The sequence below is a fragment of the Sus scrofa genome, chromosome 18 (genome assembly GCF_000003025.6).
Source record: "Sus scrofa isolate TJ Tabasco breed Duroc chromosome 18, Sscrofa11.1, whole genome shotgun sequence".
Lineage (NCBI taxonomy): Eukaryota > Metazoa > Chordata > Mammalia > Artiodactyla > Suidae > Sus > Sus scrofa.
In genome coordinates, this window is record NC_010460.4 from 23748139 (window position 1) to 23770713 (window position 22575).

The following is a 22575-nucleotide window of genomic DNA, read 5'->3' on the forward strand; positions in this document are numbered from 1 at the left end:
TTCTCAGCATGTTTGCTTCCTTAATGACTTTTTAATTCTATATTTCATTCTATTATTTAGTATTTCCTATTCACTAAGAGTTACTCATGCAGTGGCATTCACCTGGCAGGTCTAATGGGAACTGGGTTTAGCAAGGGCAGGAAACATTACTGGGGCCATGTTCTCTATGTGGTCTTTGTCTCCAGGCGTTAGGGCAGCCGTTCCAAGAGGGCAGGCCACGATGTGCAGGTGCTTCTCAAGCTCTACTTTGCCCAGGTCTTATTGGTTCAGCAAGTCATATGGACAAACCCAGAGTCAATGGGGGAGGAAAGTATATAAGAACTTGACTACTGAGAGGCACCAAGGGCCAATACAGGAACGATAAACCCACTGTACCACCTCTCCAGACAGGGGTTCCAAACTGTATGTGGCTGTTTATCTCTCTGAAGCAGAGTTAAGATGTTTAATGTTAACTTTAATATCAAATGAAGTCTGTAACTTCATTCCATTCCACCCTTTTCTTTCTTATCTTCCACCCCACACATCTTTCCAGACTCCCCTAGCACTTTCTCATGGTAGGGTCTTTGTTGATGTTTTATCTAGAATGATGTTTCTTCTCTGCGCTGGCCCCCCCTCCCCTGCTCTTGCTCTTTTCATCTTTCAGGTACAGTGTCACTTTAGGGAAGCCTTCCCATGCTAGCTAGGTTTTATACTTTCCTTGCATACCAGATTTTCCCTTTGTAGTATTTGTAGTAGTTACTATTGTCTCTTTGCCCATTTGAACATAGGTTTCAGGAGGACCATGTCTAGTTCATTTTTATGTTCTACCCAATTTTTATTCCCACCCCACCCCCGTTTGTCACAGTCCCCTGTTAATAGAAGGTACTCAATAAACATTTGATGGATGAATGCACCTGACACCGGTTTTCTTAAATAGCCAATAAGACCTAAAAGACTGCTTGTGCTTGGTCCCTAAGGCAATAGCTGTTTTTATGTCTCCATTTTTCTTCACTATTCTTTGTTAGGCTTTTATACACCTCCTCTTCCAGTCCTCTAGCTTTGTTTTTTAAAAATACTATTTTTTATGGAGTCTTCTGACTTTGATGCTTTCTTTTAAAATCTCTACCCTTTCCTTGTTTTTTTTTTTTTTTCTTTTTTCTTCTGTTTATTTCTCATTGTGGGAATTATTAGATGATAAAAATCTCTTCTTTTCAGAGTGGATTATTTGTGTTTTCTTTTCTTGATGATATTTACTGGTATTCATCACTTATGAATATTGTTTCTGTTTTTTAAGTAGGTGATTTCTGTATTTTTTTTTTAGATTGCCATGTGACTGGGGTGTTATACTTTATTTAGGAAATTACTCTTTGAGAGTACTGTATAATTAAGTAGTTATAAGAATTCAAATTTTATATATTTAAATTTTTTAATTGAGGAATAACCAAATTCTCTTTCTCTACTTTTAAAATTCCTGTTATGTTTCTTATTAAAATTTCATGTTCAGGATAATGGGATATCTCATGTGAGTATATCATTAGAGAATCTAGTAACATGTTTAAATCTTAGGTTTTATATATTAAGAAAACCTAAGGTGGGAGTTCCCATTGTAGTTCAATGGGTTAAGAACCTGACATTGTGTCTGTGAGGATTCAGGTTCGATCCCTGGCCTCGCTCAGTGTGTTAAGGATCCAGAGTTGCCACAAGCTGCAGCGTAGGTTGCAGATGTGGCTCGGATGTGGTGTTGCCACGGCTGGCCTAGGCTTCAGCGGCAACTCCAGTTCCACCCCAGCCCAGGAACTTCATAGGCCACCAGTGTGGCCTTAAAAAAAAGGAAGGAGAGGAGGGAGGGAGGGAAAGAAGGAGGGAGGAAGGAAAGAAGGAAGGAAGGAAGAGAGGGAGGAAGAGAGGAAGGGAACAAGGAAACTTAAGGTGGATTTTCCTAGATTAGTTTTTAGGAACTTGGGGCCACATACACACATTAAAAGGCTGAAATGTTTTGACTATTAATGTAGGCCATTGGGATTGCAGAAAAGACTGTTCTTTATTACTCATGATTTCTTTTTCCACACTCAGTTTATTTTTAGTATTTATTAAAAATAGTTTTAAAAATTATTTTAACACCATTGTATATTTTTTATTATTAAAATAATCATTCCAGACAATTATTCAAATAGTATTAAGTAGTAGTACTTGTTAGAGGCAGTTGGTTATCAAGCAAGGATCTAAAAATCCTGGTATTTTCCATCTTTTCTCTGTCATTAACTGATTCTATAATAAAGAAACATTTATTTTCTTGACCTTAAATTCTTATTCTGACCTGTTATATAAGATGGTTGTTTTGATAATGTGAAGGAATTTAAACTATAGAACGGTAGATGTTTGTGATTTGAGTCTTAGTCAAGACGAAACTCCTTTTAACAAAGTTGGCATTGGTGTAGAAGGACTTGCAAAAAGTGGCAGTTTTCCTCGTTTTGGGTCAGTGTGGCAGTAGAGGTAGCAGTGCTTCTGAGAGCCACCTTCCCACAGACTGTCGTGACTATGGGGGTTTAAGAGTCTTACATTTTTATGAATCATTTGTATTTTTAATTTTTTGTTTCAAAATAATTTCCTATTTGAAGAAAAGTTGTGTGTGCAACACAGAGAATTCCAGTATATCTGTATTTGTCATCTGTATTTGTCAGAGGTTTAGAACATTTTACGATGTGTTCCTCTATGTGTATATATATACATACATGCATATTATTTTCTAAGTCACTTGAGACTAAGTTGCTGACATATCCCATATACTAAAATCCCCTAAAATAAAGGTCATCCTCTTATTCATTATCGTAGTAGCGTTGTCAAAATCAGAGTATGCAATTTTTAATTTAACACGTGTTTGCTTACTTGGCAAAATATAGGTGAAGTATAGGCTTATAAAACTATTTTAGATGCTTAAGGAATTTACAGTCCACTTATTGGATAAAATCAATATAGTAAATTACTCTATTTTTGACCTATAACATAACAAGAATTTAACTAAGATACACAAAAAGGTATTCAAGAAACATGAAGTAAAAGCAGTCATTTCAACCTAGAGAGTCAGGGAGATACTTCTTGACTGATGTAGAGTCAGTCCCTGAGAGGTAGAAGTGCCCTACTAAAGGACAGTGGGAGGGATTCACATCCCAGAATTCATCTTCTATCTTATTTCTGCCCTTGACAGTGAAAGTTCTGAGGACTGACGTGCTATTGCAGTAACTCAGTACTGAAGTATCAGGAATGCATGAGATAGGACAGGTTCTGTTTCTATAAAAATTGATATATTACTTTTTTCCTTTTAATTTATAGATTTTAACCCTAATATTATTGGGCTAATATGAAATAAGTTTTCTTTCCTAAGCACTTGTCCTTAGGTTGTTTTTCAGTAATACCTTCTTGATTATGAAAGGCAAGAAGTAATGGAATGGAAGGAATGTTTTTAAAAACTTAATTAAGCCACTGTCAATCTAGAGTTTTAGGGATAGTCACTGGTTTTTTTATTTCTGGCATCTGTATATTAAATGTTATGTTAGTCTTGCATTCACCATAATTATTCTGTATTAATCAGAAAAAGGCCTTTATAGGATTCTGTGGTTATATAATTTTCAGACTTTGCCAGTTGAAGATAAGAAGGAATGAAATAGGAACACTTGGACTGACAACAATATTGTAGCAAAATTTTGAAAATCCTGTTACTGAAAATTGCTGATTAGTTGGGTTCTCTAGTATTAAAATTTTTTAAATTATTTTAAAATATGTTTGTAATGCCAACCATGTTTGGAAAATTATAAAATAGTTTCACAGGTCTTTATTTCTTAAAAGCAAATGTTTTAAGAATTTGTTTTAAATTTATGTAAATGTTTAAATAGAATTGGGGGGGTTGTTTTTAAGTTCACATATACAGTGAGACATTGTTTTTACAATGTTAATATTTGGTCCTTTGGCCAAGGGGATTTCCATAGTGGAATTTCAGACTCTATTTAATAACACACTTTTTCTTTTTCAAGCTATAACTTCTTGTTTTCGGGTTAAAAAGTAAGATTTTTAGAACTTTTCTTTCCTTGGTATCTAGTTTCCTAATTGCTTTTCTCTTTAGAGATGAATGCATTTTGATAGCACCTTACTAAAAGGGCTGCAATTTATATGATTTTTTTTTTTTTGAAAACAAATTTTCTCATCTGATTTTTAAAATTTTCAACTTGGTCTTTAACATCTTTGGATAATATATGCAAAATCTATTTTTCTGAAGTTTTCAGTGCTAGGGTTTAGGATCAGGGAGCCTGTGGAGCTATTGGGCTGAAACCGGGCTCTTGCAGAACATAGGTATGTTTTGAGCAGGCCAAAGGCATACCAACATTCTTCAGTCTACTTTTTTAAAACCCAGTGTCCTAGTTTCCAGGCTATTTTCATAATTTTTAAAATGGCTATTGTGGAACTTTTCCTGCTGCTTTGTGTCCTGCTCATTACTGTCTGAAATTCAAAGATGAGTTTGGTCTGCAAAAGTTAAGAACAACATGAAGCACCATTACCTGGGAAAGAAAGTCTTTCTGAAATTTTGACCTCCAGTACACTGGTCTTACATTTTTATTTTATTAGAAGACTTGCTTATAGAATAGATCTCTGGAATTCTTTTATCAAAAGAGGGCAATTCCCCAGGCATAATTAACTAACCAAAATAGTGTCATCTTTAAATCTTAATGTAATCTATTTTTATTATAATGCCCAGTATTCATCAAACTGATGCACCAAATTACTTAATTTTCTCCTATTTCTAGTAATTTCACTTCCTTCTGTTAAAAAATAATATGTATTCATATAAATATTTTGTTTTTATATTTAAATTTATGACGAGAACTCCTGAAAATAATTTTTATATAACAGTATTTGTTATATTTAAAATTACTTCCTTGGAGTTCCCGTTGTGGCTCAGAGGTAATGAACCTGACCAATATCCATGAGGATGGGGATTCAATCCCTGGCCTCCCTCAGTGGGTTAAGTATCCACTGTTGCCATGAGCTGTGGTGTAGGTTGCAGGTGCGGCTTGGATCCCATGTTGCTGTGGCATAGGCCAGTAGCTGCAGCTCTGATTCAATCCCCAGCCTGGGAACTTCCACATGGTACATGAATGGGCCTAAAAAGCAGAATAGAATAGAATAGAATAGAATTTTCTTAATTTCTGGTTTAGGAGTGAGATTCCTGAATTACAAAACATGATTATTATTTTCAGGAGTTCCCGTCGTGGCGCAGTGGTTAACGAATCCGACTAGGAACCATGAGGTTGCGGGTTCGGTCCCTGCCCTTGCTCAGTGGGTTAAGGATCTGGCATTGCTGTGGTGGAGGTCACAGACGAGGCTCGGATCCCGCTTTGTTATGGCTCTGGCATAGGCTGGTGGCTACAGCTCCAATTCGACCCCTAACCTGGGAACCTCCATATGCTGCAGGAGCGGCCCAAGAAATGGCAAAAAAAAAAAAAAAGACAAAACAAAACAAAAAAACAGCAAATGTTTATTACCTTTTTGTTTCTTTGGATCCAGAATTTAGGAGATTGGTGAGGGGTTCTTGTCTCTCGTAAGATTGCAGTCTAAGTGTCAGCAAGGCTTGTAGTTACCTCAGTGTTATTTTGAACCTAATGGCCATAAATTTTATATTTTGCAGACTATGTCTTCAGCAGTGGTACAGTTATATGCAGCAGATCGGAACTGTATGTGGTCAAAGAAGTGTAGTGGTGTTGCTTGTCTTGTTAAGGACAATCCACAGAGATCTTATTTTTTAAGAATATTTGATATCAAGGTGAGTTTTGTTTTGCTTCCGCTTAAACTGTAGGTGAATAGATTTTCTACCCTAATTGTAATTTAGTATAGATTTGTTTATCCTGTATGTAATATTTAAATTAAATTAAAATTTACAGAACACAGTAAATCAACTATAATGGAAAAAATAAAAATCATAAAATAAAAAAAAATATTAAAAGAGTGAAGCTTGATTCTGGTTGTTGAAGCATGGGCATTGTGACCAAATTCAGAACATACCCTAGGCCAGAACATGAATAGTTCCCTGTTTTATCTTTCTACACATTAAAGGTTTTGTTGGTATGTCTATTTTTATTCCTTTTGGTCTTGGACTTTCCACACATTCTCTCCTTTTCTGATTACACTCTTTTTTATTCCACCCTACCCTCAGACTAGTATATTTGTTCTTCTGTGGAGCTGTATTTTAGCTTGGTGTGTACTTATTTACTTTAGCCCATGTTTAAAGCATCATGTAATATCCATAATAATGTATTTGCTGCCCATTTTATGGTGTTTCTCAACATAGGAATGTTCAGATTTTCACAGCTTTATATCCCTCACTCTCAAACATAAATCCACATTGCCTTAGATTGGATTCCCTTTGTCAGGTATTCGTCTCTGATAGTTACATTAAAATAATCTTTTTGCTGAGATGTCTCCATTTATCTTTTAAAATCTTTTCTTCCTATAGAGACTGATTTTTGGCCAACATGTGGCAGTTGATATTAATGCATGTTTTATGGAATATGGTATTACTTGTTTTTAAGGAGTTTTGGCATTGTATGTATATTTTTCTAGAATTGTTACTGGACTTATAATTACATACTTTAATCGGGTTTCTGAAAATTTTAAATAAAACCAATTCAAAATAAAAACAGTATTCATTTAATTGATATTTTAAAATACTAAATTCTTAATATTTATATGTGGCAAAAAAAATAAAAATAAAACTGACTTTGAACTCCTGAATAATATTTATAGTTAGATAGATTGTAATCAAACTATTTTACTTCTCTGGGCTCTAGCTTATTTATTTGTATAATGGCATAACCATCTGGGTCTGTTGCAAAGTATTTCCATGAGATTAAATGAGATTTAAGTTACTGCACTTTGTAATTAGTAAGTCTTAACATCCACTTCTCTATACCCCAAGACAGCTGAGAAATGAGAAGCACTGTTTAGAAATCAGATATACATATAACTCCACTTAGAAGAAAGGAATCCATTATAGTGGTCATAATGTGTGTATAGCGTTGTTAAATATTTTTAAATTGTGATCTAGGTAGAACCTTGCATTTCAGAATAAGGCAATGATTATATTTCTCTAACTATATATCTCCAATTATAGATAACCATTGCTGAATACTTGCAATTAGCTACTTTTGGTATTAAGGTTAATTATATTTCTTGTACTATAGCTATAGATATGACAGTCATCCCTGGATCTCTTAACCATAGTTTAACTTTTGCGCATTTTAATCATCAGTCTCTTTCTGCTAGGAGACCACTCTGCAAAAGTTAGGAATTCAAAGATTGTTAATGAGCAGTATTGAGAAGATATATTTGACCCTCCCAGCATCTGTATAATTGAGGAAAAGAGAATAAAGTACTCCTGTAATATTTGATAGCACACAGTCTAAATATGCACTGATAGTCTGTGCATGTACCCCTTCTGTCCAACATTGATGATCTAGTAATTGTTTAAGTTTTATGTTTGCCCAGGTGACTGTATTTGGGAATTCTTGGCTGATGAGATTATATCTTAGCATAGTGAATTCAGCTCACTTGATATATAGTTTTTATGATGGAAACATTTTCTAATATTTACTGTTTGGTTACTACTTATAATGTGATACATTACTTAGGTATTATACATGTATGTGGTCTGTGTATGTGTATTAATATAAACAATTCCCATAGTATGAGTCATCTGCTTTGTTTTTATTCCTAGAGGTTTTCTTTTTGGTTCTTATTTTAACTTGTACTTTTTTCTAGGATGGGAAACTATTGTGGGAACAAGAGCTATACAATAACTTTGTATATAATAGTCCTAGAGGATATTTTCATACCTTTGCTGGAGATGTAAGTCATATTTCCTTTATTGCCCTATTTAATGTAATTGCTTTTACGTTTGTCTACAGAAAGTATCTATGAGCTTTTTGTGTAAACATCTTATAAAATATAAAGAATTACTTTACTTGTGAAAGGCCCTTCACAGATATTATGGCTTAATAGGAAGCAATGGCTAAGATTTTTAAAGTTAAAAATAAGTTTCAGGAGTTCCCTTGTGGCGCAGTGGGTTAAGGATCTATCTAGCATTGTCATTGCAGCGGCCTGGGTTGCTGCTATGGCATAGGTTTGATCCCTGGCCAGGAACTTTCACATGTGTGAGTGAGGCTGAAAAAATATATAATAATTAAAGGTTTCAAAGAATGCTGTAAATTAATTTCGTATTTAGAAAAGGGTTTTTTAATTTTGTTTTTTGGCTTTTTTATTTTCTATATCTTTGGGCAGATAGCTGAACCTCTCTGCATGACTCTGGATGAATAGTTTAACCTCTCTAGGTTTTGGTTTTCCTATGTATAAAAATGAAGCCACTAATCCATGATAATTTTTAAATATTGAATATTATATTGCTCTTCAAATTATTTTATGAAAGAAGAGTTTATGACCTAAAAGAGTATTAAAATACAATAAATGAGGGAAAAAAACAGAATTTTTAAAATGTATTGCATATACATTGAAAATGTCAGTATTTTTATACCATATATTGACAGAAATTCAGTGACTAGATTATGGGTGATTTTAATTTGTTTTGTTTTCATATTTGTGTGTCCTAAATATTCTACAATAACAGTTGGATTAGATGATATATCCATCCTTTCAGAAAGTATTTCCTTCATTTTTTAAAAATTTAATTTTATTGAAGTATAGTTGATTTATAATGTTGTATTAATTTCTTCTCTACAGCAGTGATTCAGCCATACATACACACATATCCATTCCCATATAGGTTATCACAGACTATTGAGTAAAGTTCCCTGTGCTATACAGCGGGTTCCCATCAATCACACATTTCATGTACAAAAGTGTGCCTTCGCCAATCCGAAAACTCCAGTCCACCGCCTTTGGCAACCATACATTTGTTTTCAAAGTTTGTGATTCTGTTTCTGTAAATAAGTTCATTTGTACAATTTTTTTAAACTCCACATATAAGTGATATCATTTGCTATTTGTCTTTGATTTACTTCACTTAGTGTGAGAATCCCTAGGTCCATCCATGTTACTGCAAAAAGTATTTTCTTCATTATTTTTCACACTTTCCTTGATAGTACATAAATACATGTACATATATAAAAGTGTGGACTGAATGCCATAATATCAGCGTGTTTCCGCATGTTTAGTAGTTTACATGCAGTAAGGTTATAACTTAAGTAATACCTATAAGTAAGCTGTAAAATAAAAACATATACTAGTAAAGATAGAGTTGATCTGCATTTGATCAATGTTGCTAGTATTTGCCTTTTCAAATCCAAACACTTGTAGAGGTCTACTGAAGGATCGGATTCTATTTACTTTTTTTTTTTTTTTTAAGCTGAAGATGAAGTAAATATTCAGTTTAACATTTGCCTACTGTGATAGGTAACCTCTCTGATGGTAGTCTTTTTCTCTATCTGCTTCATAGTTTTCACCTTATCTTAAGTTATTCAGGTCATAAAGTAAGTTATTGACTGCTAGTAAGGTTAAGCTTTCCTTCTTCAGAAATGTACTTCTGTTGATTATTAACTTTTTTGTTCAGTAAAGCTAAATTTGTAGGTTTTGTTGTTTACTTTTTTTGATGAAAATATTTCAGACCTGTCAAGTTGCTCTTAATTTTGCCAATGAAGAAGAAGCAAAAAAATTCCGAAAAGCAGTTACAGACTTGTTGGGCCGGCGACAGAGGAAATCTGGTAAGCTTTTTTTGTTCTGTTTTAATTCCTTTAAACAGGAGCTGGCAAGCTATGACTCGTGGAACAGTCATCTAGTTTTATAAATAAAGTTTATAAATAAAGTTTTATTGAAACAAAGCTATGCTTGTTGGTTTACATGTTGTCTTTGGCTGCTTTTTTGCCACAATTTTATAGTTACGACAAAAGACTGTAATGGCCCACAAAATATTTACTATCTGGATGGACCCTTTACAAAAAAAACAGGTTTCAGTTCTTATCTTAAAAGAAGTAATATTTTTATTGAGAGTGAATTTTTTTGGATTTATTAAAGAATTAATTCCAATAACCTTTTGTTGATAACATTTTATATATATATATATATATACTGGCTGTTAAATTTGCATTTTTATGGCGTTATTTGTAACACTTTAAATATGTTACACTTAAAAAGGTATTTTATATTTTGTGAACAAAGACTTCAGGCAAGTCTAGAAGCAAATAAGCAAAGTTGTAAACACTACCTGTAATACCTTGTCTCTCTTTTATCTCTAATGTTGTAGATTATGAAATCATAAGGAGTTTAGTTTAATATATTAATTAATACATGTAAAAAAATTAGAGAATGATATAGAATAGTAGAGAGCTTTAAATTCATTGGTGTAGAACAATGTACCAGCCCTTTCTGTTGTAAAGTGGGAAGGGATTATTAGGAAAGGTGAACCTCCCCAAAATTATCTTCTTAATAATTAGCAGGTCACTTCTAGGAGAAATAACATGGGAGTTGAGATTAGCAAATAGATCCCCTTGAAACTAGCCATGCCCATATACATCTTGAAAAGTCTTTGAGCACATCCAAGGATACATGTTACTCCAGTTTGAAAAATCACTGTACTCAAAGCAGTATTTTACCAATAAGAGGGAATAAATCATGGAAAAGGAGGGCACTACATCTGGAAAATAGGAGTATAAAAGCATGTATTCCATCTTATTCATGTTTATTGTCATTTTAATGGGTTTCCAAGAGGGGAGTAGTGTAAAATGAAAATAAAATAAGTTGTTGCCTCACTTACTGCCATCTTATTATAACCCCCTTGTAATGAGAGAACAGGAGAATTATTAGGAGCCTGTTGTTTTTTTGTTCTTTTGAGGACCATAGGTGTTTACCAATTGATTCCATGCTAGGAAATAATTTAATGCTATGGAGTAACTTATGGTTCAGTTCCTATGTCAATGATATGTTGCAGTACTAGGCCAGGGGCTCCTTGAGGTTCCTTTCAGTCAAACTATGTGACATTTTCAATATAAAAAAGAATTTTGGAGTTCCCGTCGTGGCGCAGTGGTTAACGAATCCGACTAGGAACCATGAGGTTGCGGGTTCGGTCCCTGCCCTTGCTCAGTGGGTCGACGATCCGGCGTTGCCGTGAGCTGTGGTGTAGGTTGCAGACGCGGCTCGGATCCTGCGTTGCTGTGGCTCTGGCGTAGGCCGGTGGCTACAGCTCCGATTCGACCCCTAGCCTGGGAACCTCCATATGCCGCGGGAGCGGCCCAAAGAAATAGCAAAAAGACAAAAAAAAAAAAAAAAAAGAATTTTAAAAATACTTCTTAAATTGTAGATTGACTTTAAAAAACAGAGGTCACTTAAAGGTGTTTTTCACCTGGTACAGGAATTCTGTTTTATATAGTTCCTAAACTTTTAGGCTTAGTGTTTCAGAAGCAGAAAGATCACAACATATGGGAGACAGCTTGATTCATCATTTATGCTAAGTCAAAACTTTCAACCTCACCTCTCTTTAACTTAGATGCACCTTTTGGAGCAAAAAAGAATTAGTTTGTTTTCTTTTCCTTCTACTAGCTATGTAATGTCAGAAGCCATGTCATATCCTCTTTAGGCCTTTACTTCTTTAGCTTAAACCAGGTCCAGTTTCTTATTCTTCACATGATGCAATTTATAGACTCAATCCTGTATACTGTGCTCTGAATGTGCTATAGATTTTTGTTTTCTTCAAATGGTCCAGATTTGAGAAAATGGCCCAGCTTCAATATGATGTCCAGATTTGAACACAGTACTCCAAAAGTAGTAGATTAGTAATGCAATACTAAAAGCATTCTCTGATATGATTAAACACTGTTTTGCTAATTTTTCTAGCAAACACCTCAGCTCCCATTCTTCTTTGTTCAACCAAACCTTCCCTTTTTTTTTCTCACAAGAATGACTCTTGAGCCAGGATAGTGTCATATTTCTAAGTAATTGCTTTTTAGAACTTAAATTCTGAACTTGACATTGTCTCAGCAAATACCTTCCATATTTGTTTTACCACCAACTTAAGTATTTCCACTCTGGATGCAGAGATAGCATTACCTAGGACACTGGAGATTTAACATTCATTGACATAAATAAGACGTGCTTACATGTTTCACAAAATTACTTCATCAGACCACCAGATGGAGTAATACATTTATATTTTCAACTTGTCCCTCAATTTAAATCCTATTAACTTTAATTTGTGGCTGTTTATAAACTAATTATTAAATTATTGTTTACGGGTATTTGTCTTATTTTGGAAATTTTTGTATCAGAAAATCTGTGGAAATTATATTTTGTTTAAAATTCTTCAACCACTTTTGTTGAACTTTCTTGAAACAAAAATTGTGTCAAACCAAGTTTGTAAGCGTATGAATGCACAGGATTAGTAGAAGTGCTCCTGGTATTACTCCTACCTAATTAGCTGTAGCTATTCAGTATTATTGTGGACTGCCTCAGTGCTCAGACATCTCCGGGTATCCTCATTACCTTTGTGCTTTCATTCAGTCTCATAGCTTTGAATACTGTCTGTATGCTGCTGACTCTCAAAGTTTTATCTATATCGTAGACTTCTCCCCTGATTTTCAGACTTGGGTACTCCATTTGAACATTCAAGTATCAGAATTGCCTTCAAACCTAGTGTGTCTGAACAGAACCCTTGATTTATGTTCCCCAACCCCCATCAGACCTGCCCCTACTACTTTTGCAGTTTTTCCTTTGCCTATTGGCGCCACCTTGTCACTGTGGTTCACCACGGTTCTTCATAAACCCTGTCAGTAAGTCCCATTGTCTCTACCTTCAAAAACATGTCCTGCATCTATTTCTTACCACCCCTGTTGCTACCTTAATCCACTGAGTGAGGCCAGGGATCGAACTCACGTCCTCATGGATACTAGTCAGGTTCATCACTGCTGAGCCACCACAGGAACTCCCTAGGCAAAACTTTTAGAATGTAGATTAGATCATGGCACTTGCCCTATTAAGAGCCCTATAAGAACTTCCTATCCTATATAGAATACAAACTATATTCCTTAACCTGTGGCCTGTGAGACCCTACGTGATCCAGTTCCCTAACTCCTTGTGACTTCTCTCTTTCCTCTCTTTCTTTGGCTCACTGCAGTCCAGTATTATGGTGTTCCTTCATGCTCTTCCCTCCTTAGGGCCTTTGAATATGTTGCTCCCCCTCTTGTTTTGTCCACGTGTCTACTCAGGTACCAGTTCCTCAGAGAAGCTTTTCTTAACTACTTATGTATTGACTTAGGAATAAGACTTTAGATGAGTTCATTTTTATGTTGATTTTGGTATTACATATGTCTAATAACATTCTTTTAATTTATTTCCTAACAGAGAAAAGACGAGACCCTCCAAATGGTAAGCTCTTTGATAATTATTCCTCAAAAAGATTTTAGATTATAATTTAATCCTTGTAGAAACATGTATCATACATTAATACCTAATATAATATGTAATATCTATGATTAAATACTATAGTTTATTTGCATTCTTTTTTTTTTTGGCTGCTCCCACAGCATGTGAAAGTTCCTGAAGGCCAGAGGTTGAACCCAAGCAATAGGGAGTGACAACACTGGATCCTTAACCCACTGTGGCACAAGGGACCTCCTATGTTCTTATTTTAAAATAAATAACAAATGGGACTTAGAAATGTAATATTCTTGGACTTTTTTATAAGGTGAGGGAAAGCTACATAGGGTGTACATCACTCTTTTATCTTAATTCCATATTCATAATTGATCAAGTTTAGAAATGGTACCACCTCGTCTTAATGTCTTAAAGGCAGTAAGTTTTATCTAGCATATTTGTTCATTTCCTATTTTCATATTTATCTTTTTTTCTTACTTGAAAGATTATTTCACATTGGGAATATGAAACTAGTCCCTTTCAGAATGAACATTTACTATTCTGGTGTATAAAAAAAACAGTAGCTATACATAATCCTCTTTAGTTTGATAATGAACACTTGAAGAATTGTGGATTCATCTTTTAAAAATACATGTACTTAAACCAAAGAATAAAAGCAGAATACCAAGATATACAGGACAAAGTCCCAGATCTCTGGGGCAGAGAGTCTTATCCTGGACCCCATAAAAACCTTGCTGAAATTGTGTGCTGTAATTTAAAAAACTGTATATTATTTTCTCTAGGGAGAGAGAGAATCCATGGTTTTCTCACATTGAAGTGGGATCCCTGGTGTTGTGAACCATTGCTCCAGGAGCCTTCATTATAATGGGGAATATAGCTGCTGCTTTTTAAAGCATCTCAAATTCTCTAATCGGAATTTGGAATGATTATTCAGGGAAACGATAGAATACAGAGTTCTTAATATATGACAAGTAGTGGTGGCTGTTGGTTTTGGTTTCTTTTCAGCTGATGTTTTACCTTCTGATTTTGTCCTTAAATTTATTTTCCTGATACAAAAACATGAACCAAGTATTGCTGTATTAAATTGTGGGTTATTTACCTTATTACTATTTTAAGAAGATCTGACAACCTTCAATAATGCCTACCATGTGCCAAATATTGTATACTTTGACTTTCCCTTTTAAATGAAGTTTTTAGTACTGACATAGGATTGCTTGGAGATAAGTAAGTAATCAAAGTGTTTAGCTTGGTGCTTAATAAATATTAGTTATTTATGATGAAGATAATTATGATGATAATAATGGCAGCTACTATTTAATGATTATTTACTATCTGCCAGACACTGTCCAGAAACCATATGAAATAGCTGCTATTATCCCTACTTTATAGATGAGCAAATGGGCACAGATAGATAACTTGCTCAAGGTCACAAAACTAGGATGTAATGGAGCAGGATTCAGTCTCAAGTGATTTAACTGCAGAGCCTGACCCCTAACCATTATGCTATATCAAGATGATTTTGAAGGAGAAACAGACCTAGAGAGGGTAAGTAACGCCTTGAGATATGCAGTTAGAATGTGGCAGAAGCAGAGGATGCAAAAAAAGCAGCTGAGTCAGAAGTCCTTCATCTGTAAACATTTAATGTAGCATTAGAATTTTTTTCTTTTGTTTTTTGTTCAATATTTTAATCTCTTTTAATTTATTAAACTAATTTGCATTCTGTGAGCATATATTAAGTACCAGTGTGGCAGGCTTTCTAGTGGTAAATTATCTTTGGGAAAAGTAACCTGAGACTTTAAAGTGTATATAATGTAATTAAAGTTAAGGATGTAAATATTTTTTACCTTAATCTTTTCAATACATATAAAATATATTTCTGAAGAGGTAGCTAATCCATAATAGATAGAATTTGGATATTCTTTATGTGACAGTGGTGACTCACAATTTTATTACCCCGATTAAGAGAGACTCATAATTAAACACAGTTTCATTCTCTGAGATTGCTCTTGGTTTTAAACCTTTAGGTATGTAATTTTAAACCTTTGGCACAGTGGTCCCAAACTTTTTTCATTAAATAAACAGAAAATTTTTAAAATGTTTTCATTAAAATACAAAATTATACAGCAAATGTTACCAAAATTTGCATGCTTTTTTACAGAGTATACATAGAATAATTACTAACAGAAGTTTTAATATTTTTTCCTGCTTTGCAGTCAGTTGCCATCAGAGACCACTATTTTGAAGATGGCATATTACTTTTCTGCATTTAGTGCACTGCCACTAGGTGGCAATGGACACCTTAAATGTCTTGCAGTATCTGTGCAGGTGCTTTGTCCCAGATCCTCATTTAGATTATGAGTTTAACAGACCTTTTCAAATTGTAACTATTAAAAAGACACTTTATGGAGAAGGAACATATATTCCTGAAATGAAATTCAGTGTCTTCCTCTTTAACTCCTAATCCATACATTTTCCTTTTTTTCTTTATTGGTCAGTCTCACCTTTTAGCTTAGATGCTTTCCAATGATTTGTTCTCAGCTTCATGACTGCTTGACATCAGAGGCCTCTAGGCCACCTGTTTCTCAACTAAATTACCTTGGTGAGAGCTCTCTGCTTTTTATGTAATTGAGGGGAAGACTTTAGTTTGTTCATTTAGTTTTAAAATTAACTGGAAATGCTGTTCAGTGAGAATATTTAAAAAAAATTTTTTTCTGTGACAGTTGTCCTTAATCAGAAGAAGGTAATTTGTCATTTGACTGCTTTTTTAAAAAGCAGGCTATGTCCCTCTTCATTATATATTTACTTAGTATGTGTTCTTAGGATGAGTGTAATTTCATAAATGGAATAATTAAACTTTAATAGAAATGATTTAAGAGTATCTCTGTTACCATATCTTTCATAAGCTTTATTTTAAAAAAAGACTCTGTGCCTTATACAAGTTATCACTTTGTTAGTCTGTCATTTTTGAAACAAATATTTAATTGGGGTTTACAACATTATTTTAAATTTATTCCCTAACATCTTCAAAATTCAAATGACTATTGTCAACAGAAATAGCCAAATATGTAATCTCTTAAATGTGTAAGAAATCTTTTTTTCTAAGTTTTAGAAGTTATTAGTAAATATTTCTTAAATGATGAGCTGTTGGACTACAAACTGAGAGAATTGATACATTGGTAAAGAAATGAAATATAGCATTTGTAAAGGTAGCATTATCAGTCATCTTGTCATTTGGCTTTTGTGTAAAAGTTAGAATAGTTCATAGAAAGAGTAGTGGATTAAGAACCAAGATAGCAGAGTTCATCTTTGCCTTTGTCACTAGTTGTATGACTTTGTCACTAATCTCTTTTGGCAGTTCACCTGACTATTCTTGTCCTTAGGTTTTAATCTATAAAATGAGAGATTTAGAAAACTCTAATTTCCCAGCTAATACCAACTTTCTGTTCACCTCTGTAATACAGATTTTTCTACATAGACTTAATTAAATTATGCCTTAGCCGGTACTGATGAACTGTGTGTGTAATGACACTAAGTAGCTAATGCCATAGCTTTATAAACTGGCAGATGCATAACAATATATATATATATACACTGATTTTGGGGTAGAGGAATGGGGGGGATCTTTAGTTTTCATTCTCATATGACATATATTTTATTCATGTCCTCTTCAGCCTTGAACTTTCTTAAGTGATGGCTGAGTTATTTTCTCTAGTGAGTTATAAATCAGGCTTACAGGAATGTTAACTTTATAATTTCCCAGAGAAAAAATTTGTAGCTTAGATAATTTAAACTATTAAACTTAACTTTACCCACCAATTTAGGACATTCATAGTATAATAGATTACTTTTATATAAACTAAAGCAGTATAAAAATATTTTTATTTTTTCCTAAAAGCAAATTATAGTCATTAGTTTTTTTGTTTGTTTGTCTTTTTAGAGCCACACCCACGGCATATGGAAGTTCCCAGGCTAGTGGTCAAATTGGAGCTGTAATGACCAGTCTGTAGCATAGCCATAGCAATGTGGGATCCAAGCCGCATCTGTGACCTACACTGCAGCTCACAGCAATACCAGATCGTTAACCCACTGACTGAGGCCAGGGATGGAACCCACATCCTCATGGATACTAGTCGGGTTTATTTCTCAGCAGAAATAAATGGGACACAATGGGAGCTCCAAGTTATTAAATTTTTGTTATTCTTTAATGAATCTGGTTGCTCCTTTATTATTGCTATTTTGATACCTATTTCAGGAAGGATGACGTATTAAGAGAATGCGTAACTGATAACCTAAATCTGTCTTAAGATCCTAAATTTCATTAAATATAAAGATAGGAGAGTAAATAATAATTTGTAGCATTTTATTGTGGGCAGCATTTGTTATAATAATTGGTAATGATAAATTATAAAAAGAGAGAAAGCAGAAAAGGAAGAATGAGAAGTAAAAATAGATCACTAAGTAAGTCTATGAAGATATTGGTATGATCCAAATTCAACCCTTTAATACTTGAATTCTGAATGTTTTTAATAAGTCCCTTATTTTGTGGAACTTCAGTAAAGTCTTGTAAGGGAGCAAATGAAAATCCAGGTCTTTATCTGCTATTTAATAAGCCTTCTGTATTGCTTAACTAACCTTTAATTTTTAATCCAATTATTCTCAGGTTACTCCTTGACACTGAATCACCTTTTGATAGCTTTATCCATATTGTTCACTAGCTTCCATTTTTTTTCCAAGAATAATTTTTGTTTTTTGCCAATCTGAGCACCTTCCCATGGAGTTTTGTATGAAATTACAAATAGAACTTTTTAGACTTGTACATATCGTACTTATGTAGGAAGACTCTGAGTTTCATTGAGAGAAAATAGCTGAATTTTGGTGATGTTAAAAATACACATCTTTCCAAGTTGTCTATCTGATAAAGTGGTAAATGGCGTTCATGATTTTAAGTATATTTTCATCTCTAATAGTGCAGTTAAGAGAGAGAAAATGAGTCATGTATATTTTCCTCATGTAGGTAAACATTTTTATTTCAGACAACTTTAATGAATAGGATACATTTGAGGTTTTCAGCACAATTGAAGAATTACAGTCCAGTTGGCATTTAGTGATCACCTAACATACATTAGCCTATAATTTATTGGGGTTTCTATCTGCCATTCTATAATTGTGTTGGGGATTCCACAGACCACCCTACAGTTGGTGATGCGCTAGAAGGACTCACAGGACTGAGCACATAGTAGTACTTGTGGCAAAGATTTAGTACAGTGAAAGGATATAAAACAAAATCAACAAAAGAGAAATTCATAAGGGTTGAATCTGGGGTAAACTACACACAAGCTTCCAAGAGTATTCTCTCATTAGAGGCACAGAGGATGTACTTAATTTCTCTAGCACTGAATTGCTGCACCATACCTGAAGTGAGCTAAAGGAGAAGCTCAGTGCCTCAGGTCTGTTGGGGATTAAATCACGTGGGCATATTCTGTCTAGCACATACCAAGGCTCTAGACTCCCAGAAGGAAAGCAGATATTTAACATAAGCCATGTTGTTAGCACAGGTTGTTGAGACACAGTAAGCCCATCTTTTAAGGAAATAATGGGAACTCTCTTGAAATCCTAGATCCCAGATGCCAGCTAAGGGCCAGCTTTGCAAGTGGGCCTTTTCTAAAGATAGCAGTCTCTTTCTCCACACAATAGTGCTTGTGCTTTATACAACATTTAAAAAGTTGTCATTAATATAATTATCTCAGAGGAATTTGGTCTGATAGGAGGTTTTGTCAAAGAATCATGTATTAAAATGGAATCTCTAAGGATCATGTGTTGACCTTTGGTTAAATGTATAAGGAATTTTTAATTTGAATATGTTTCATTCAGAATCTCATAGTTTTAAGACCAAGAATATTTTTGTGAATTATAAAACAAATTTTTGTGCTATATTTTGTGTCACTCCTGAAGATGCTATTAATAATACGTGAAGATGCCTGAGATCTTTTTGCTATTAATTCCTGTGGAAGATGGAATGTATTGAGAATTCTTTTATATTTTTGAGCTCTATACTTCTGATAGTCAACGTGTATGTATAATAATGGGGAAATATTATGATAAAAATAGCAGTTTTGAAAAAAATGGTAGTAACAATTTTCTTTCCTCATAGACTAATAAATTTGAAACAAAGAAGACTAGATTTCTTCGTTAGATTTATTTATTTTTTTTTCATTCATCTTTTTCTTCGTTAGATTTAAAACGAAGTAGATGCTTCTTCTCTTTAACTCTTCTTATGTAATGTATGCTACCTTACCAGTGAGTAATGTGTTGTATGTGAAGCTGTTAATAGTCAAAATTTAAGGAATCCTATCCATTAAATTTAAATTCTTGTTGAATATTTGTGTTTTTCATGAGATTTAATGTTATAAAAATACACATTTGCTTTGAAATAATGTATCTATTCTAATGTGTTTAAGAATGTATTAATAGATTTTTGAAATTAGGAAATCTTGAAATGTATTATTTATAAAAAATTAACATACAAGTTTAAGGTTTAAATAATCTACAGTAATGCAGTGTTTCTACTGCAGAAAAAGATGTTTAAATTTTTAAATTATGATTGTAATACCTAAAATTTTATCCCCTTTATATTATTTTGACTTTATTTGCAGGTCCTAATCTACCCATGGCAACAGTTGACATAAAAAACCCAGAAATCACAACAAATAGGTTTTATGGTCCACAAGTCAACAACATTTCCCATACCAAAGAAAAGAAAAAAGGAAAAGCTAAAAAAAAGAGGTTAACTAAGGCAGATATTGGAACACCAAGCAATTTCCAGTAAGCCATTTCTTTTATTATTCTTTACTTTTTGATTCACTCATTTTTGCTCTTGATTTTTTAAATTGTTAGAAAATTTTGTATTCTTTTTGGGGGAAACCTTTATGTTTATCACTTACAGACCTTTTTAGCTATAAATTTTGAGTTTTTAAAAGGCTATTTTTCAGTAGACCCTTTATAAATCTTAGGTTTTTTTACTTTTCCACCCATCAGAAAAGAAAAATTACATAAAAGTTGTTTTTTCAAATAATCATTGGATATGAAAATGACTTCTCACTTTTCCCTGTAAATCGTTATTTGGAAATTGCCTAAAGCATTGTCCTAGTCTTTTGGGGCTGCCAGCAGAATACTGTAGACTGAGTAGCTTGTTAACAAGAGAAATTGTCAATTTCTCACAGTTCCAGAGACTGGGAAGAGGCAAGCAAATTTGGTGTCTTGTGAGGTCCCACTTCTTGGTTCATAGACAGCCATCCTCTCACTGTGTCCTCCCTCACATGTCAAAAGAGGGTGGCACAGCTCTCTGGGCCTCTTTCTGAAGGGCACCAATCCCATTCTTGAGGGATCACCTTCATGACCTAATTACCTCCCCAAATCTTCATCTCCAGGAGCCGTTACACTGGGGACTAGGTCTTAAAGGAATTTTCGGAAGACACAGTCTATAGTAGGCATCAAACCTTTGCTATTTACTTGATGTATTTCAAGCATTCTCTTACACTCTATTACTTCATTACAAAATTCTTATTCTCTTATAAATATAGCACTAGTTTGTTGGTTAAGAAATGGCTGCTCAGAAAGACTGTACGAAAATGTTGAGGCTCAATTAGTAGCAGAGCCAGGGCTAGAATCCAAGTGTCTTGATTACTTGAACAGTTTTTCCCTGAGTATGGTTATGTCTATGAGAACTATAATTTCAGCTCAGAAATTCACTGGGTGGATTGGATTTCATCGATATTATGTTTTTAATGCCATTCATGCATTTCATTTTTCTATTTTTTTATTATTTTAGGCACATTGGACATGTTGGTTGGGATCCAAATACTGGCTTTGATGTAAGTGCCTTTCACACTTTAATCATTACTGTTCTAAATATGTAGAAATGTCATGGCCTGTCTTTAGACTTTTATTCTTAATCATTTTTTTTTTAATTTGAATGTGCTTTATTTACGTATATATTCTACTAAGGTTTAGAATAATAGATTGTTCTCTCATTGATGGCTAAGTCTTCTAAAGAGAAAGGTTTTTTTTTTTTTTAACTCTTTTGCTTTATCTACTGTAATATAAAATCTTTGTGTTTTGAAAGCCAAGTGAAGAAAATTATTTCTTCAAGTGATCATTTCAGGGAAATAATAAGACAAATTACTGGAAAGCACTATAATTAAACTATAATTAAATATAGTATATAAGTATCTGGTTGTTGAATTATCTGGATTTTTTTTTTTATTCTACTGATGTTTTTTGGCAATTTCATCATTCATTAATTTATAGCATTATGAGCAAAGTAGGTGAAACTGCTGGCAAAAATAAATTTTTTTTAACATTTTTACCTTTTGGTTACCTAAGTATACAAATTTAACATTTGACAGATAATCAAGGTTTGAAAAGATTATTTTGAAAAGAAATATTATTTGTGATTGGGGTCAAAAATCCTTTTCATTATTTTTGTTATAACTGCAGTGTTAGTGCCACAGTATTTTTGAGTACCTCTTTGCATTGGGCACTGTACAGGGTAGTTGAATTATAAAGAGGTTCTTGACCTCAAATCTTCAAATTGATTTACTTTTTTTTGTGGTTATTTGTGACTATACACAAATCTTATTTAGGGACGAGATAGAATAGGTATTAGAGATATCTGAATCATGAAGGGATTAGTAAAAAGCTGAATGAGATGCCTTCTTTGTTCTTATCTTTTCTGTTTTTATGAGAAAGTTTAGTATATAAAAATCTAACTATATTAAAAATGTATAAACTTAAAATAACTTCATAAAGGGCACAGGTGTGAAAATAAAATTTCGTCATGCTTTTTTAAAAAATTGAGATGGTTTTTATAGTTTTTATCAGTTATTTTGTCTGTTGTAGTTAAATAATTTGGATCCAGAATTGAAGAATCTTTTTGATATGTGTGGAATCTCAGAGGCACAACTTAAAGACAGAGAAACATCAAAAGTTATATATGACTTCATTGAAAAGACAGGAGGTGTTGAAGCTGTTAAAAATGAACTACGAAGGCAAGGTAACTTTTGTTTCTATTTAAGCATCCTGATCTTTTTAAAAAAAATCTTTTGAGGTCAGTTTCATAGAAGACAGAGACACACATTCATGTATACCTTCCTTAAGTAAAGAATGTTCACATTT

At 33.5% G+C, this 22575-nt stretch overlaps 1 protein-coding gene across 2 annotated transcripts in view; it reads left to right on the forward strand.

Annotated features, from left to right (window-relative positions):
• The window catches only part of WASL (Wiskott-Aldrich syndrome like), a 67329-nt gene that overhangs the window by 25951 nt on the left and 18803 nt on the right, over nucleotides 1-22575 (forward strand). For both annotated transcript variants that reach the window (XM_003134725.5, XM_021079051.1), the window contains exons 2-8: nucleotides 5657-5791; nucleotides 7786-7872; nucleotides 9644-9740; nucleotides 13369-13392; nucleotides 20055-20223; nucleotides 21230-21272; nucleotides 22300-22453. In XM_003134725.5, the coding sequence (XP_003134773.1) occupies nucleotides 5657-5791; nucleotides 7786-7872; nucleotides 9644-9740; nucleotides 13369-13392; nucleotides 20055-20223; nucleotides 21230-21272; nucleotides 22300-22453 (709 nt within the window). The remainder of the gene's footprint in view (nucleotides 1-5656; nucleotides 5792-7785; nucleotides 7873-9643; nucleotides 9741-13368; nucleotides 13393-20054; nucleotides 20224-21229; nucleotides 21273-22299; nucleotides 22454-22575) is intronic.